Source organism: Oncorhynchus masou, chromosome 14 (assembly GCF_036934945.1).
Source record: "Oncorhynchus masou masou isolate Uvic2021 chromosome 14, UVic_Omas_1.1, whole genome shotgun sequence".
NCBI classification, from domain to species: domain Eukaryota; kingdom Metazoa; phylum Chordata; class Actinopteri; order Salmoniformes; family Salmonidae; genus Oncorhynchus; species Oncorhynchus masou.
Window position 1 is genome coordinate 2,396,455 of NC_088225.1, and position 17,292 is coordinate 2,413,746.

The 17,292-nt window shown below is 49.9% G+C and overlaps 1 protein-coding gene across 1 annotated transcript in view; it reads left to right on the forward strand.

Moving 5' to 3' along the window:
• The window catches only part of LOC135553949 (retinoic acid receptor alpha), a 210,298-nt gene that overhangs the window by 96,290 nt on the left and 96,716 nt on the right, over positions 1-17,292 (forward strand). The window contains exon 3 of the mRNA XM_064985907.1: positions 1,657-2,504. Within this exon, the coding sequence (XP_064841979.1) occupies positions 2,318-2,504 (187 nt within the window). The 5' untranslated portion in view covers positions 1,657-2,317. The remainder of the gene's footprint in view (positions 1-1,656; positions 2,505-17,292) is intronic.

Here is a 17,292-nt window from a genome sequence, read left to right on the forward strand (position 1 = left end):
TCTCTCTCTCACTGATACAGATACATTGATACACACACACGCACACACTGATGCACTGGTATAGACACAAGCCCCATGATTCAATGAACGAGTGTATGGCTATGTAAAGGGGACCTATGGGGTGTAACCTACTTAGTAGGGCGTTTTTCATAATGTATGAGCGAGATGGAAAGCGGCGAGCGCCGACGAGGCATCTTCATCCGCTTCCTCTCGCTTTGATCTAGCCCCCCCCCCACGCTCCCTGTCTCTCTTTCCCCCTTTCTCGCCATCACTCTCTCTCTCCCTCTGTATCATTTGAACATGTTCTACCCAGTGCATTGTGCTAAAGCTCAGGGTAGAGCCCGCTGAAGCTCATATTTCCAGGTGGGATCTGTGAGCGGCACGACGGATGTAGCCAGGCCTTTATGCATGTTACTCCTTCTCAAGAACGGACGGATGGGTGGGTTGGTATATGGATGGAGGGGTGAATGGGTTGTATTTGAATAATTTCAGCACCAAATACAGGAGCTGCTTGAAAGTAATGCGTGGTCTGAATCCTCTACGCCTTGTTCTGTTTTCCTGTTCTGTTCCTGTAAGGGTACTTCATCATGTTTTAGAGGTTTGATAATAATGCTCTGGTGCACTGATCACGTCAGTCTTGTTCTTATCCCAGACTTTCACCGAGTCTCTCTAAAAGGCCTCTTCATCTCTCCCGCTCCTCTCCTCTCGCCCTTCTAACACAAACATGTCTGAAAGCCCAGTGGTGTCCGGCTGTTTTACGACGGGGGCCTAGCCGACCTGTGTGTGTTTGGGGGTGGGGGCGACTTCACAACGGGGAGGGGGGCTTGCGGCGGTGGAGCACTATGCAGGAGATCACATACGCACATACGCACGCAAACACATACGCATACACATACGCACGCAAACACGCACGCACACACACCCCTGTCGGCGGATGGCTTCACAAGGTGAGGCCTGACGTCGGAGGGAGCAGCACTTTGCGGGAGATCTAGAAAAGTCCCCTGACCCTGTAAAAACGGGCCCTCGTGCACCCAACGCCCTCCTCGCTGGGGCCAGGGCAGAAGAAATGCTTCTCAGACGGCTACAGACATGACAGACCGGGAGGGAGAAAAAGGCACTCAAATGATGTTTTCAACGTTCAGACAGTTCCGGTCCAGACTCAGAACAGTAAACAAGTAGTGGATGGTCTTAGACATTATAGCTAGTTGCTACGGTGTGTAGCAAAGCAAGGGGTTTTGGGTTTATATAAGGCATGTTGTACAACATCAGCATTGAAAGGCAGAACTAGGTTACTCTTCCCTCCCGCCCTCCCTCTCTTGGAAGGTTGCGTAAGCTCGTCTCCTGTTTATTGAGGAGCAGAGAGAGAGGTTCAGACGGACTCCGTTAATGAGCCTCAGCATATCTGATGATGATTCACCCCACAACGTGTGGGGGGGGGCTAACTAGAGAGGACCCAGGCTCTGTTTTTCCCACGCTGTCTACATAGAGATGGCAAAAATCAATGCCACCCCACTGAATATGCATTTGCACCCCGTCTCTCTGTCTCTGAATATGCGCCAGTGAGTGTATCTCTATCTAACCCTTGCCTCTGTTTCTCGCTGTCTCTCTCTCTGTCTGTCTGTCTCTCTCTCCGTCTGTCTGTCTCTGTTTCTGAAGGAGGAAGGTTGCCAGTCCGCTACAGGTGCGTTGCCGAGACTGAAAGTGAGTCCACCACGGCGATTAGGGGCTGACCTCGGGCAAACCGGGCTACGGTGAGAACTAAAACCAGACGTCGTCATAACGATCCTCCTCCTCCACTCCGTCGTGTTGTTGTATGAGCTCTGCTGAGTCACTGGAGAGATAGAGGGAGAGAGAGAGAAGCTGTTATCATCCAATCCTCCCAAGGCCTGAGAAGTCTATCCAATCCTGGACAAGGGGTCTGGAGTCCATTGGTGCCAGATGATTCTGCCTAGCGACCTCCCTTAGTATTTATGTAATTGGGTGTTTCATTCATGGTATAAAGCTTAGTGGCCTAGTCTACCTCTATCTATCTCAGTGGGACGCTCTTCACAACAAGGTAGAGGACCAGCCTTTTGGAAGAGAATAGCCTATAAGTTTCTGTGAAGTGTCCACCTGGAACATCAGCGTAACCGAGCAGCTCCTTTTCACACACCTACCCAAATCCCTGTTGTTGTCCACCGTCACCCACCACCTCTTCTTAATTCATTGGATTACGTCGTCACCGGCGGTTGAGGTTGGGGGGGGGATGTAGACCGACATCGTCACGGATACCTACAGGAGACTCTTTGGACTCGGCTCAAGGTCCGCCGAGCAGAACATGGCGGGCAAGGGTAACCCCTGCCACCCCCCGGGGGGGCCAGGGAGTGCAGGGGGCCCCACTGTCTCTGTGGGGGGATTCCCCATGCCTCACTACTCCTACTTCTTCCCCCACATGCTGGGGGGGCTGTCCCCTCCCACCCTCTCCGGACTGCCCGTCAACGGATACAGCACCCCGTCGCCAGCCAGTAAGTACCCAATCACATTCTGGTGGTGTATGTTGACATTAGTGAATGATTAGAAAGGTTGTCAGGTACTGCTGATTGGCTGGTTGATGCCTTTTGGCCCAATGACTGACTTGATCCATCTTATATTTGTACCAAAAATCAGCTTTTGAAGTTTGACAAAGTTGGATCAATTCGGGGAGGGGGGTGTAACGCAGGAAGTAAAAAAAATGAGCCACACAAGTTTTAACTTGGCTGCTTTAACTTTCCAGTTAACTTTAACTTTCCAGCGTCTCCTGTGTTACGTACATATGGCTGTCATGCTGTATGACTTAGTCAGATCAAAGTGGAGTGGAGTCTATATAGAACTGAGAACCGATATAGAACTGATGTGTAAAAGGTCTATTACACCAATTACATAGAACTGACCACATTAGAGGTTTGGTTGGTGTGGAACATAGCCTTGACTAGTTGCTCCTGGCGATCTGGATCCCGGCCAGTTGTGATGCGGCGATGTGTCGAACTGAGCGAGCGGATTGGTCTGATCTCAATGAGGCAGCTCGAATAACCAACAGAATGTTCCTGGGCACAATGCCTCAGGAGGTGTGTGTCCTCGCTTGAACTGGCGGGTGGGCGCTCTCTCTGTGTGTACATGCGTTAATGGAGGAAGTGTGTGTCTGTCTGATTTTGTGAAAATAAGGTGTTGTTCTGACTGTAGCAGGACTCTTGAAGCAGTTGTGATGGTAGTTTTTTAAAGTTGTTTTATTTTTTATTTCACCTTTATTTAACGAGGCAAGTCAGTTAAGAACAAATTCTGATTTTCAACCCACTGTTCCTAGGCCATCATTAACTGCCTTGTTCAGGGGAAGAATGACAGATTTTTACCTCGTCAGCTTGGGGATTTGATCTAGCAACCTTTTGGTTACTCTAACCACTAGGCTACCTGCCCACCACCTGGAGTAACAGAATATTGACAGGTAGGTGGATGTGATATGGGACCACCCATCCATTCTACAAACATTAATTGATAAAGGTCTCATATATCAACGTTAACGTTAATATTCATTAAGCAAGTATAGTGTAGGTCCATCACTGCCACAGTACCCATTCTACCAATAAACTGCCCAATCACAGCCAAGCTTACATCCGCTCATGCCTTGCTGGGTGGCATCCTGGCCCCCTCTCCTTTCCTCTTCCTCTCCTCCCTCTCTTCCCATGTCTGTATGGGGAAAGCAGCTAATGTCTCTGTCCCTCCACCCACCATGTCCCACCCCTTGTGGCTTCCATTCCCCAGATCCAGGCTGGAGCTCAGTCGGCAGGCTTCCGCAGACAGACAGAGACAGACAGACAGACAGACAGACAGACAGCAGAGCCTAGAGTACAACAGCCTCTCAGAGCAGAGGGGCTCCCTGCTTTCCTGTGTGTGTGTGCAGAGATGGAGTGTGTTCTTCTGCCTGCCTGTCTGGCTGGCTGATGAGCGTGCTCCTCTCTTGGTGCTGAGAGACTAATCCATAGCTCCTGCATAGTGTTAGCTGACGAACAGCCCTCCCTCGCTGCCAGGGGCTAATTATTACACAGCCCCCCGCCACGCTAGGAGATGGCCTGGGTGAGCTGTCATGCGGGACGGGGACTCTCCGGAGATGAGAGGAGCTGGCGGGGGACAGGGGGGGGGGACTGTGATATACACAGCCCACATGCTGTGTTTGAGGAAGCACTGAGGGGGAGAGGGGGTGAGAAGCAGCAGTGGCATGTCCTACATGCATTATCATTTGAAGAGGTAGCATGAGGCAAAGCTGTGTGAGTGAGTGAGAAGATGAAGTAAGTTAAAAAAATATATGTAAATGTTACCTTTATTTATCCGGGTAGGCTAGTTCCGAACAAGTTCTCATTTACAACTGTGACCTGGCCAAGATAAAGCAAAGCAGTGCGACACAAACAACAACACAGAGGTACACATGGAATAAACAAACGTATAGTCAATAACACAATAGAAAAAGTCTATATACAGTGTGTGCAAATGGCGTAAGGAGGTAAGGCAATAAATAGGCCATAGTAGCAAGTAATTACAATTTAGCAAATTAACACTGGAGTGATAGATGTGCAGATGATGATGTGCAAGTAAAAATACTGGTGTGCAAAAAAGTAAATAAAAACTATATGAGGATGATGTAGGTAGATTGGATGGGATATTTACAGATGGGCTATGTACAGCTGCAGTGATCGTTTAGCTGCTCAGATAGCTGATGCTTAAAGTTAGCGAGGGAATAATATATCTCTAACTTCAGAGATTTTTGCAATTCTGGAAGGAAAGGCGGCCAAAGAAGGTGTTGGCTTTGGGGATGACCAATGAGATATACCTGCTGGAGCGTGTGCTACGGGTGGGTGTTGCAATGGTGACCAGTGAGCTGAGATAAGGCGGGGATTTACCTAGCAGAGACTTATAGATGACCTGGAGCCAGTGGGTTTGGTAACAAATATGTATTGAGGGCCAGCCAACAAGATCATGCAGGTTGCAGTGGTGGGTGGTATATGGGGCTTTGGTGACAAAACGGATGGCACTGTGATAGACTGCATCCAGTTTGCTGAGTAGAGTGTTGGAGGCTATTTTGTAAATGACATCGCTGAAGTCGAGGATCGGTAGGATAGTCAGCTTTTCGATGGTATGTTTGGCAGCGTGAGTGAAGGAGGCTTTGTAGCAAAATAGGAAGCCGATTCTAGATTTAATTTTGGATTGGAGATGTTTAATATGAGTCTGGAAGGAGAGCTAAAGGCTATCAAAACTGGTCATCTAGTGCGTCGGGGACAAAGAATAAAAGGAGCAGATTTCTGGGTGTGGTAGGATAGATTCAGGGTTTAATGTACAGACGGGTATGGTAGGGTGTGGGTAGAGTGGAGGTAAACCTAGGCATTGAGTGACAAAAGGAGAGGTTGCATCTCTGGACACATTAGTTATGCTGGGTGAGGTCACCGCATGTGTAGGAGGTGGGACAAAAGAGGCATCTGGGGCATGTTGAGTGGAACTAGGGGCTCCGCCGTGAACTAAAACAACAATAACTATCCTAAACAACAGTATACAAGACATATTGACATTAGAGAGAGACATAAGGCGAGGCATAAAGCAGTCACAGGTGTTGATTGGGAGAGCTAGCTCAGACAACGACAGGTAAGACATAACAACAGCTAATCAGCTAAGACAACAGCAACAACATGTAAAAATGAATGGGCAGAGAGGGTCAGTTAATTACACACAGGGCCTGAGTTCGAGGCTGGGGCAGACAGATAAACAAACAAAATGTAGTACCATGATTAGTGAACAGTCCAGCAGGCATCAGCTATGTAGCCACGTGATCATAGGGTCCAGTGAACAGCAATCGACGGAACAGGGAAGCCGTTAGGTAGTCATTACTTCGCTAGCAAGCGGGAGACACGCCGTTAAAAACTAAATAATAATTTGCAGGCCGGGGCTAGTAGAAGCGTTTGCTCCGACGTCTGGCAAAGGCCGGTAGAGGGCACAACTGATGGAATAATGTCGGCAGACCAGTCGTGATGGAACGACGGGGCTCTGTGTCAACAAAGGGTCCAGGCCAGTTGGCAAAAGAGTTACTAAAGCTGGAGAAATTGAGTTTGCTCGTTGGCAGATGTGCCTGGCTCGCGGCTAACTGGTGCTAGCTTCGGGACAAGGGCGTTAGCCACTATAGCCACTCAGTAGCAGCTAGCCAGCAGCGATGACCCGATGCAAAAGTCCAGAGCTTACGGCAAGAATCCGGTGGTGTAGTGGATTCTAGTCGTGTTAGTGAAGAGTCCGGGAGCCATCAGCTGTGTAGCCGAGTGATCATAGGGTCCACTGAGCAGGCCGGGAGATGGTCCTGGCTCAAGGCTAGCTTCGGGGCTGGGCCTCCCGGTGGCAGCTAGCTAGATGCGATGATCAGGAATAATGGTTCAGGGATTACGGCAAGAATCCGGTGTTGTAGCGGATAAAACAGACCGATATCCTCAGGATTGATAACGCACTGTGCAGGCTGGCAAGTATTATCCATGCTAAAAGCGGCTGGTGTCTGTGCTAGCTAGTCTGCGCTTGCTAAATAGCTAGTAGCTAATTAGCTGGTTAGCTACTGATGGCGTTTCTGGCTATAAGGTCTAAAAATAGCAGATCCGTATCACATTGGGTGAGGCGGGTTGCCGGAAGGTATATATAATTTAAAAATGGAAGAAGATTTATAAATATACAGAAAAAGACGGGAAAAAAAACAAATTTACACGGGGGAACGACAAACAACGTCTGCACTGCTACGCCATCTTGGAAAGTCTTGGAAAGAATGTTCTTCCCCTTTTTGCCTCTTCTTGACATGTTGTTGGAAAGACCCTGTCAGTCAAAGCCTCTACTCTGTCCCTAGAAAGTTGGTTCCAGGTGCTAATTGTATTTTCCACAGGTATGGAAATATCACAGATTCACACCCTCTGCATAAACCACACCTAAAACATATTTCTCAAGAATATGTGAAATTGTGGACTTGCCTCTCAAACCCTAGCCGCTCCTCCTCATCCTCTTCCTCCTGTCACACCACCCCATACTATCTATTCTAACCTTGACCAGAGTTATGTCCTGTACATTGCGCTAAAGTATACAATTTCCATCCAGCATTTTTGGTTAAAGCAGGGATTAAGGTCTTATTTCCCAATAAACTGGGCTAAAAATCTACAATTCCAGGGACATGCCAGCCGAGCGGAGGTCGTATTCATCACATCTAACCCCCCTCTCTCCTGTTCTGTCTCCCCCTCATAACCGTGGAGATCATTCCCGATTCGCCTCGACAGGGCAAGGAGTGTTAACGCGACACCCTCTGCAGTCTGTATAACACCCTCAGCCTCAGAAATGTCAGACTGTTTCCCTCCTGTTTCTCCTGTTTCTCAACTCCCGCTGCTCCCCCCCCCCGCCATTGCCAGCCCTGCGGGTTATGGCACGCACTTTAAAGTGGGCTAATTGAATGCAAGGGAAGGGCTGGCTGGCTGTGGAGGCTGTGTTCTCCAGGTCCAGACCCCAGTGGGACTGGGGAATGGTTAGCGTGCTAATTACTGATAAGACCTAGCTGATGTGCTCAGGCCGGGATTAGTTGGAGCAGTAAGCAGGAGCAGAGCTGGATCAGCTAGCCCCAGGGTACTCCCTCTTTCGACACAGCTCATCTTCTCGTTCTCTCTCTCTCTTTCTCTCTCTCTCATCACTCCTACCCTCTTCCACATGGCTCATTATTCTCTCTCTCTCTCTCCCTCTCTCTCTCTCTCTCTCTCTCTTTCTTCACCTCTTTCCTTCGACTTCTTTTTCCTCACTTCTTTCGTTCTACTCTGTAGTTCTCTGTGAACCCAGTGTAAGTCTCAGCCGGGGGCCAGGTGTAGCAGACGCCACGCAGCTGTGGTGGCGCCAAACGCTCTGTGGTTACTACTGTGGTTCTGTGTTCTCTGAGTGATGTCAGGAGATATGAGCTGTGTGTGTGTGTGTGTGTGTGTCTGTCAGATAGGAAGCTGCTAGAGCAACAACAAACACTGCCTGATGCCTCCAGACAGCCCTGTGAGGTTAAACAGGCCTTGTTTTTGAGCCCGTGTTGCTGTTGCCCAACATGTGATCCGCCTTCTAGTCTTTTACTGTCAATGTCAATATGCTTTTGGAACTGCAGGTGTTACATGTAGGTGTTTCCCAGAAAGTTTGTTTGAACAAATCCAAGATCTGTTGCGGAGAGACTTTGATCGCAGCCATTAGACTTTTCACTTAGCCATGCAGTGGTGGTCTCCGATGGTGGTGTGACGCCACTGCCGGTACAGCCGACCACACGCGATAGCAGGCGTGAAGTCAGCCAGCTATGCCTCTCGGTGGGATCTTCCACCACCGTGGTAAAACGGGACCCAGGGGCAGTTGGCTAAGGCCGGGTGGGTGCATGTGTTGTGGGTGGGTGGGTTCATCAGCCCTATTTCATCATCTCCACCGTCACCACAGTCCACATGGATGACACTGCACCCCTCCCCCATCAGCGACTGTATACCACCCCAGACGGAGCTTTTATCCCGATTAAGACTGGCAGGCGATGCGCCTTTCTATACGCAGCTCTCGGGTTTATGCTGATCAGCTCTCCCTCCAGTTTTCAAAGGAGGGTTTCCCTCTCACTCCAGTTTTTTATAATCCGGGATGGCTCCATTTCGATTTCGTCACCCCCCCATAATTCCCCTCCAGAAATAACAGAGTTAAATATAGACCGCCACATTATTATGCCACAAAGTGTCCCATGTTGAGTACTATAACCCCCGCCCACCCCACACCCACACACCCCCCCATATCCACCAGCTTCCTCTCCCCTCAAACACCGTCTCCTCTCACCGTCTCCTCTCACCGTCCCTCCTCTCTTTCCTCCACTGCCACCACACAAACCGTCTCCTCACACCGTCCCTCCTCTCCTTCCTCCACTGCCACCACACACACCATCTCCTCTCACCGTCTCCTCTCACCGTCCCTCCTCTCCTTCCTCCACTGCCACCACACACACCGTCTCCTCTCACCGTCCCTCCTCTCCTTCCTCCACTGCAACCACACACACCGTCTCCTCTCACCGTCTCCTCTCACCGTCCCTCCCCTCCTTCCTCCACTGCCACCACACACACCGTGTCCTCTCACCGTCCCTCCTCTCCTTCCTCCACTGCCACCACACACACCGTCTCCTCTCACCGTCCCTCCTCTCCTTCCTCCACTGCCACCACACACACCGTCTCCTCTCACCGTCCCTCCTCTCCTTCCTCCACTGCCACCACACACACCGTCTCCTCTCACCGTCCCTCCCCTCCTTCCTCCACTGCCACCACACACACCGTCTCCTCTCACCGTCCCTCCTCTCCTTCCTCCACTGCCACCACACACACCATCTCCTCTCACCGTCCCTCCTCTCCTTCCTCCACTGCCACCACACACACCGTCTCCCTCCTCCTTCCTCCACTGCACCGTCCCTCCTCTCCTTCCTCCACTGCCACCACACACACCCTCCTCTCCTTCCTCCACTGCCTCCTCTCACCGTCTCCTCTCACGTCCCTCCTCTCCTTCCTCCACTGCCACCACACACACCGTCTCCTCTCACGTCCCTCCTCTCCTTCCTCCACTGCCACCACACACACCGTCTCCTCTCACCATCTCCTCTCACGTCCCTCCTCTCCTTCCTCCACTGCCACCACACACACCGTCTCCTCTCACCGTCCCTCCTCTCCTTCCTCCACTGCCACCACACACACCGTCTCCTCTCACCGTCTCCTCTCCTTCCTCCACTGCCACCACACACACCGTCTCCTCTCACCGTCTCCTCTCACGTCCCCCTCCTCCTTCCTCCACTGCCACCACACACACCACCGTCTCCTCTCACTTCCTCCTTCCTCCACTGCCACCACACACACCGTCTCCTCTCACCGTCCCTCTCTCACCTCCACTCCCTCCTCTCCTTCCTCCACTGCCACCACACACACCGTCTCCTCTCACCGTCTCCTCTCACGTCCCTCCTCTCCTTCCTCCACTGCCACCACACACACCGTCTCCTCTCACCGTCTCCTCTCACGTCCCTCCTCTCCTTCCTCCACTGCCACCACACACACCGTCTCCTCTCACGTCCCTCCTCTCCTTCCTCCACTGCCACCCTCTCACCGTCTCCTTCACACCCTCCTCTCACGTCCCTCCTCTCCTTCCTCCACTGCCACCACACACACCGTCTCCTCTCACCGTCTCCTCTCTCCGTCCCTCCTCTCCTTCCTCCACTGCCACCACACACACCGTCTCCTCTCACCGTCTCCTCTCCCGTCCCTCCTCTCCTTCCTCCACTGCCACCACACACACCGTCTCCTCTCTCTCCTCTCACCGTCCCTCCTCTCCTTCCTCCACCGTCTCTCCTCTCCTCTCACCGCCACCACACACACCTTCTCCTCTCACCGTCTCCTCTCACCGTCCCTCCTCTCCTTCCTCCACTGCCACCACACACACCGTCTCCTCTCACCGTCTCCTCTCACGTCCCTCCTCTCCTTCCTCCACTGCCACCACACACACCGTCTCCTCTCACCGTCTCCTCTCACCGTCCCTCCTCTCCTTCCTCCACTGCCACCACACACATGCTTGCGGCAAAGCGTCAAAAGTACCTTTCTTTGGGTCGGTTCATTTGGATGTCTCTTTCGTCACACACAAAAACAACACAAAGCCTGGTTACTAACACAGACACAGCTTGTTGTTGACAGACTGACCTGCCACGTGATCTGGCACGTTGTAAATGTCAATATGAAAGAGGACGGATGACCACGATGCAAATGCAGGTGTGCCTTTTTTTTCTTGTTTAGCATGTTTTTGCCATGTTTCAATGAGGTTTAATGTCTACTGCCAAAAATATAATAATAGTAACAATAGTAATGTATTTAAACCATCTCAAAGTGCTACAGTGAGTGCATCAAAACGCATGAAAAGTAAAGGTGGAGACAAAACAATGACACAACTAGGCGGACATAAAGAACACAGCTGACTCTCCAAGCGTCCCAAACCGAACATTGACCCAACTTTGTGTCCTGTATCCTAACCGCTCCCCAGCTGCATTCGCTAACACTTTACCTTATGAAATGCGTATGTGCTGAATACAGTTTAGTGTGGGTTAAATAGGACTCTGACACTGTTGACCTTGCCGTGTCTACCTCCGTCTCTTTCTCTCCTCCCCTCCCTCTTCTCTCCTCCTGCCTGCTCACCCCGGTGTCCAGGGAGACGGTTTGTTATCGTTGTTAATGACTGTGTTGCCTCCACAGGTCCCGCTGATACAGACACCTACTTAACATGCACGCATACGCACATACACACACATATTCAAACACACACACCCTGCCTCGGAGGTCCCGCTGATCCTAACACCTACTTAACGCAGGCAAGCACTTCGTTAACCCCCCCCCCCCCCCAGTCATTCAATTCAATTCCCTCTTCCATTCCCCTTTAATCTGCTCGGCGCGTTCAATGTATCGACGCTCCCGCGTGCAGCTAGATTACAGCACAACCCTACGGGTCCTGGTCAAAAGTAGTGCACTACTAGCGGGTGCCATTTGGGCCGCAGCCCCGACAGAGTGTCAAGCGAGGAGCATGCTTATTGGTTTTCACATGATTCAAGCAATGTTAGGATTGGACGACTTCTTTTGTGGTTTGTGCTTGTGTGACCAATGGGGTCCGACCCTAGAACCACCTCTGTAACAGTCGGTATTGGCGTATGTGTTTCTTACTGTATTTATCAAGATTGCTGGGAAGAAGACGAGGACAGGTGTATAGCAACTCTTGGAGGACGATGAAAGTCGTCTCGTTTTGATACAATTCAAGCCAACGCTGGAATTGTTTTTACTTGTAACAATGACAACGGTCCTCCGAGAGCTGCTAAATCCTCACTCTACTTCAGTTTGCTCCTCAGTGCATGCACCTTGGCTGGTGGCAGCGGTGCTCCCTTCCCTTTACACGTACAAACAGACATTATTGAAAGTAACGACGCCAAGTGGTTGACAAGGCCTGTTCCTTAGTCTGGACAGGCATGTTTTCAACCCTGTCCTCAGCCTCGCTCTCCGACAGGCCTGATGTACATCTGCAAACAGTTTCCTTCACGCTCCTTCTGAAGGTGTGAGTTGGCTCTGGCATTGCAGCTCCACCCGAGCCCAGTCAATGTCTGGCACAACAGAGGTGTTGGAGAGCTGTCGACCCGCACGCACGTACGCACTCTCTCTGTCTCTCTCTCTCTCTGTCTGTCTGTCTGTCTGTCTGTCTGTCTGTCTGTCTGTCTGTCTGTCTGTCTGTCTGTCTCTGTCTGTCTGTCTCTCTGTCTGTCTGTCTCTGTCTCTCTGTCTGTCTGTCTGTCTGTCTCTCTCTGTCTCTCTGTCTGTCTGTCTGTCTGTCTGTCTGTCTCTGTCTGTCTCTGTCTGTCTGTCTGTCTCTGTCTCTCTGTCTGTCTGTCTCTCTCTGTCTCTCTGTCTGTCTGTCTCTCTGTCTCTCTGTCTGTCTCTCTGTCTGTCTGTCTCTCTGTCTCTCTGTCTGTCTGTCTCTGTCTCTCTGTCTGTCTGTCTCTCTGTCTGTCTCTCTGTCTGTCTCTGTCTGTCTCTCTGTCTGTCTCGGTCTCCGTGGCTGCCTGCATGTCTCGTATCGCCATGGTGTTTTACATTGTTGTGTTGCGTGTCGGGAGCTGCCAAGTCCATGTGTTCCTGTCCACATCACCACAGTGATCGTCTCTGACCGAGCTCCATTTTGATTAGTCCACGTTTGGCAGGCACCAACTGGGACATGCCCAACTGGTGTTTTGTCTTCTGGAGGTTTGCTGTGACGTCTTCGTCGACTCGCAGACCGCTCACCTCTACTCGCTGCCAATGGCTGCGTGGCGCATGTTGAGGGACAACGAAAAGGGTTTCAATTGGAGAGGAATAACTCTGACAAGTGAGATTGTCAAGTTTGGTAATTTTCTCCATCACAGTTTAAACAGTGTTAGTTATATATGCTGACCACACCGCTCGCATTGCAAAACACATTTACACACGCATGTTATTCAATCATTTAATCTAAACTGCTCGCGCGCGTCAACGAGCGTCTGCTTAGCCAGGCGCTAGAATACAACTTAGTTCAATTTTTTATGCTTGACACGCAACAAGTCCCACCTCTCCTATCTCCTCTTTTTAGGAGCTTATACCCATGTGTGGGGATTGAAAGATGAACTGAGGTGCACACTCCAGTCCAGTTGGTGGTGGTAATGCACCTTACAGTTGGTTGCCAAGCGACATATAAAGTCCGCAGAAGCAGACTAACACCACTAATACTACTACTAATACTACTACTAATACTACTACCACTGGAGGAGAGATTACTAGAAACTAACTAGGTTTCAACCTTTTATCTGTGGATTACATTTCAGAGTAGAGAACACACGATTTTGTGTGACTCAAAATGGGTCAAAATTCTACAAAGGTCCAGAAAAAAATGACCTTTTTTTTTATTTCCGGTAAAATAACAACCCAGCGTTTTTATACCAGGGCAAATTAGCTAGCAACAGCAAGCTAGCTAGCTAAATGTCCATGAATGTTTCACGTTGTTTGGACCTGTCCCCAAAATGTATAGAGTTGGTTCGGAGTTCGTTTTTTTAAATATTTCAACCTGCGTGTCTGGATCGCGTCTGGTACCGATGGACCAAATCAAAACGCGGGCGACGGCGGACGCAAGCGCGTTCCCGGTCGAGACAGCATGTCAGTTCTTCTTCTCAGTCTTAAAGGCATCTTCTCTTTCCTAGACCCCGAGTTCTCGTAGCGTGAGCACATTGGATGATATTCGCTCTGTCGTTGTCCGCGGCTCTGACAGAATCCACGCTCATCCCGAACGCGTCTGACAACATTCACCGTGCCGTCGTTTGCTGAGGTCTGACCTTATCCCCTCTGTCATCTCTGTCACAGGTCTGACAATATCAGACCTGACATCTGTTAAACTTGTCTGATGGTGTTCTAAAGAACATGGGCTTGTTGCTTACCACCCTTTTCCCTGAATAGTGCACTACTTTTGCACCGAAAGTGCACAAAATAGGGAATAGGGTGCCATTTGAGACGCACACCTGTCTGCTTGTTGACAGAGCTGATATAGGTCGTTGTGTCTCGCTGTTGCTCATTGGGTAGGGATGACGCTGGTTGCTATGGAGCAGATACGGGTTGTTATGGTGACTGTTGCACCACTGGTTAACTGATTCCGGTTGTTGTGGCTGTTCTTGTGTTGTGACTGGTTTAGGTTAGTCATTGTGATGACTGCTCTTTCCATAGCGGTGGTGTTTACTTGACTTTGTTAGCGCTTTTGTGGAGGACCGTGTGAAAGGTCACTTGGCAAACTCGACTGACATTTTGCGAAGGTGTGTGGGATGGAGCTTCATCCATTATGGTCCTATCTAATTTCAGATAGGCCTGTCATTTAATAATACTGCTTGACAGTAATGACAGTAATTTCAGAATAAGGAGTTCAGACTCCAAACCTCTCCAAACAGACGGATGCTCGTCACATGACTGTCTGACTGAGACTTTAAAGCCAACCACGCCCAATGGTGGAATGACCGCAGCCGCTGACATAATACGTACCTATTGCCAACTGATATATGGATCACAGACAGACAGAGAGACAGACAGAGAGACAGACAGAGAGACAGACAGAGAGACAGCCAGAGAGACAGACAGGGAGACAGACAGAGAGCCAGACAGACTGCCTTTGCATTGTGCGGCAGCCTGCTGTCTCGGGGTGGGACGGTGGAGGGGTGCAGGAGAGGCCCCTGGAAGGAGACAAGGAGGCGACCTTGGAGCCCCGAGACATCTTAAATCAACCAGGGTCAGGCGTACCCTTCACACAAGATTCTTTCCTTTGGGTCTTAAATTTCGCCTCCTCTACCTTTTTATTCTGTTCAGCTTTTCTTGTTTTACTGTCTGCAGACAGATGGCTCGGTCCTCTTGCGTTGCAAGGCCCCAGATCTATCTGTCTGTGTAGGCCTACGTCCTGTGGCCCTGCCGGTTTTTATCTGGACTAGCGGGCGAGTGCTCTGTGCGACAACTCAGCACGTCAAGTTGACCTTTTTAAGAAGTTCCGTTTGACAGTGGCGTCGCCACGCCTACAGCAAAACAAAATAATAAATGCTCCCTCATAATCCCCCATATCCTGACAGAGATCTCTCTCGTCTGCGGAGGGATGTGCGGATGGTAGTCAAAGGGAGACGGGCGCCGGGCACTGACAGCAGGCCAGAAGGCCGGACAGTCACGTGGAAAGACCCCCAAAGCGTATGGTGAAGAATCTAAAACAGACACAGTCGTGGTGTGGGTCATCATCTGGGCAGAATTTCTGTTGTCTCAGAGCTGTGTCACGCCCAAGGAAAAAGAGGAGGAGGGCCGTTAGTTCCCATCCACAACCCAGGGAGGGAGAAAGGGAGGGGGGATTGAGGAAGAGAAAAAGGGTAGGGGGGAGTGTGTTGAAGGAGGGATGGAGGACACGGAGGGAGGGAGGGGGTAAATGGAACAAATGATGGGGAAGGCGGAGGGAGGGAGGGGGGTCAGAGATGGAGAGAATGAAGGGAGTGATGGTTGTCTTGAAGGAGGGACTGAGGGAGGGGGAAGGATGAGGTGATGAGGGTGAGCCTGTTAAAGTATGCTATGATGGTAGTGTGGCTGCATTGGCGGGTGCTAAAAGCCTGTTAAAGGGACTTGACTGCTTTTACTGCCTGACTGCCTCTCCTCTGATCACTTAAACGCACGACCTTCAGGACTCTATCTGATGAGAAACGCTTAAGACCACGCTGCATTAGAGGTGTGTGTGTGTTTTTGTGAGCGTCTTTGAAAAACTGTGTGTGTGTTTGACCCTTGGGGGAAGTGTGTGTGTGTGTGTGTGTGTGTGTGTGTGTGTGTGTGTGTGTGTGTGTGTGTGTGTGTGTGTGTGTGTGTGTGTGTGTGTGTGTGTGTGTGTGTGTGTGTGTGTGTGTGTGTGTGTGTGTGTGTGTGTGTGTGTGTGTGTGTGTGTGTGTGTGTGTGTGGCCTTTGTCTGTCTATACAGATACGGTCCAATATATTGGTACACTTGCATGATTCAAACTTTTTTCCCTACTATAATATAAGTTGAAATTGAAAACACATTTGGTCTTTACGCGTGTTTTTGTTTGATTTACAACTGCACAGGACCAATTCTCTTTTTCTTTTTTTTAAATCAAAAGTGAAAGTAAGATTTTTCACTTCAAAGTAATAAAAAAAATGGCCGGAACTAAATCCTTCCGAATTCTAATTAATTTGGTTGGATGCAAGTGATTCTCATTTACTGTGTAATTTATCTCACCTATGGTAAATTGCAGGTGCCTACAGGGTAAAAATAGCAATTCTACCCGTTTTGAAAATAAAACATGTAACACTCCATTCTGAAGTGCAAGTTTGCCATGTGTGTGTGTCTTCCAGTGCATGTATGTCTATGGAACAGTAGTGTGTGTGTGTGTGTGTGTGTGTGTGTGTGTGTGTCTTCCAGTGCATGTATGTCTATGGAACAGTAGTGTGTGTGTGTGTGTGTGTGTGTGTGTGTGTGTGTGTGTGTGTGTGTGTGTGTGTGTGTGTGTGTGTGTGTGTGTGTGTGTGTCTTCCAGTGCATGTATGTCTATGGAACAGTAGTGTGTGTGTGTGTGTGTCTTCCAGTGCATGTATGTCTATGGAACAGTAGTGTGTGTGTCTTCCAGTGCATGTATGTCTATGGAACAGTAGTGTGTGTGTGTGTGTCTTCCAGTGCATGTATGTCTATGGAACAGTAGTGTGTGTGTGTGTGTCTTCCAGTGCATGTATGTCTATGGAACAGTAGTGTGTGTGTCTTCCAGTGCATGTATGTCTATGGAACAGTAGTGTGTGTGTGTGTCTTCCAGTGCATGTATGTCTATGGAACAGTAGTGTGTGTGTGTGTGTGTGTGTGTGTGTGTGTGTGTGTGTGTGTCTTCCAGTGCATGTATGTCTATGGAACAGTAGTGTGTGTGTGTGTGTGTGGATGTATGTCTATGGAACAGTAATGTGTGTGTTCTTCCAGTGCATGTATGTCTATGGAACAGTAGTGTGTGTGTGTGTGTGTGCTTCCAGTGCATGTATGTCTATGGAACAGTATTGTGTGTGTCTTCCAGTGCATGTATGTGTGGAACAGTGTGTGTGTGTGTCTTCCAGTGTGTGTGTGTGGAACAGTAGTGTGTGTGTGTGTGTGTGTGTGTGTGTCTATGGAACAGCAGTGTGTGTGTGTGTGTGTCTTCCAGTGCATGTATGTCTATGGAAC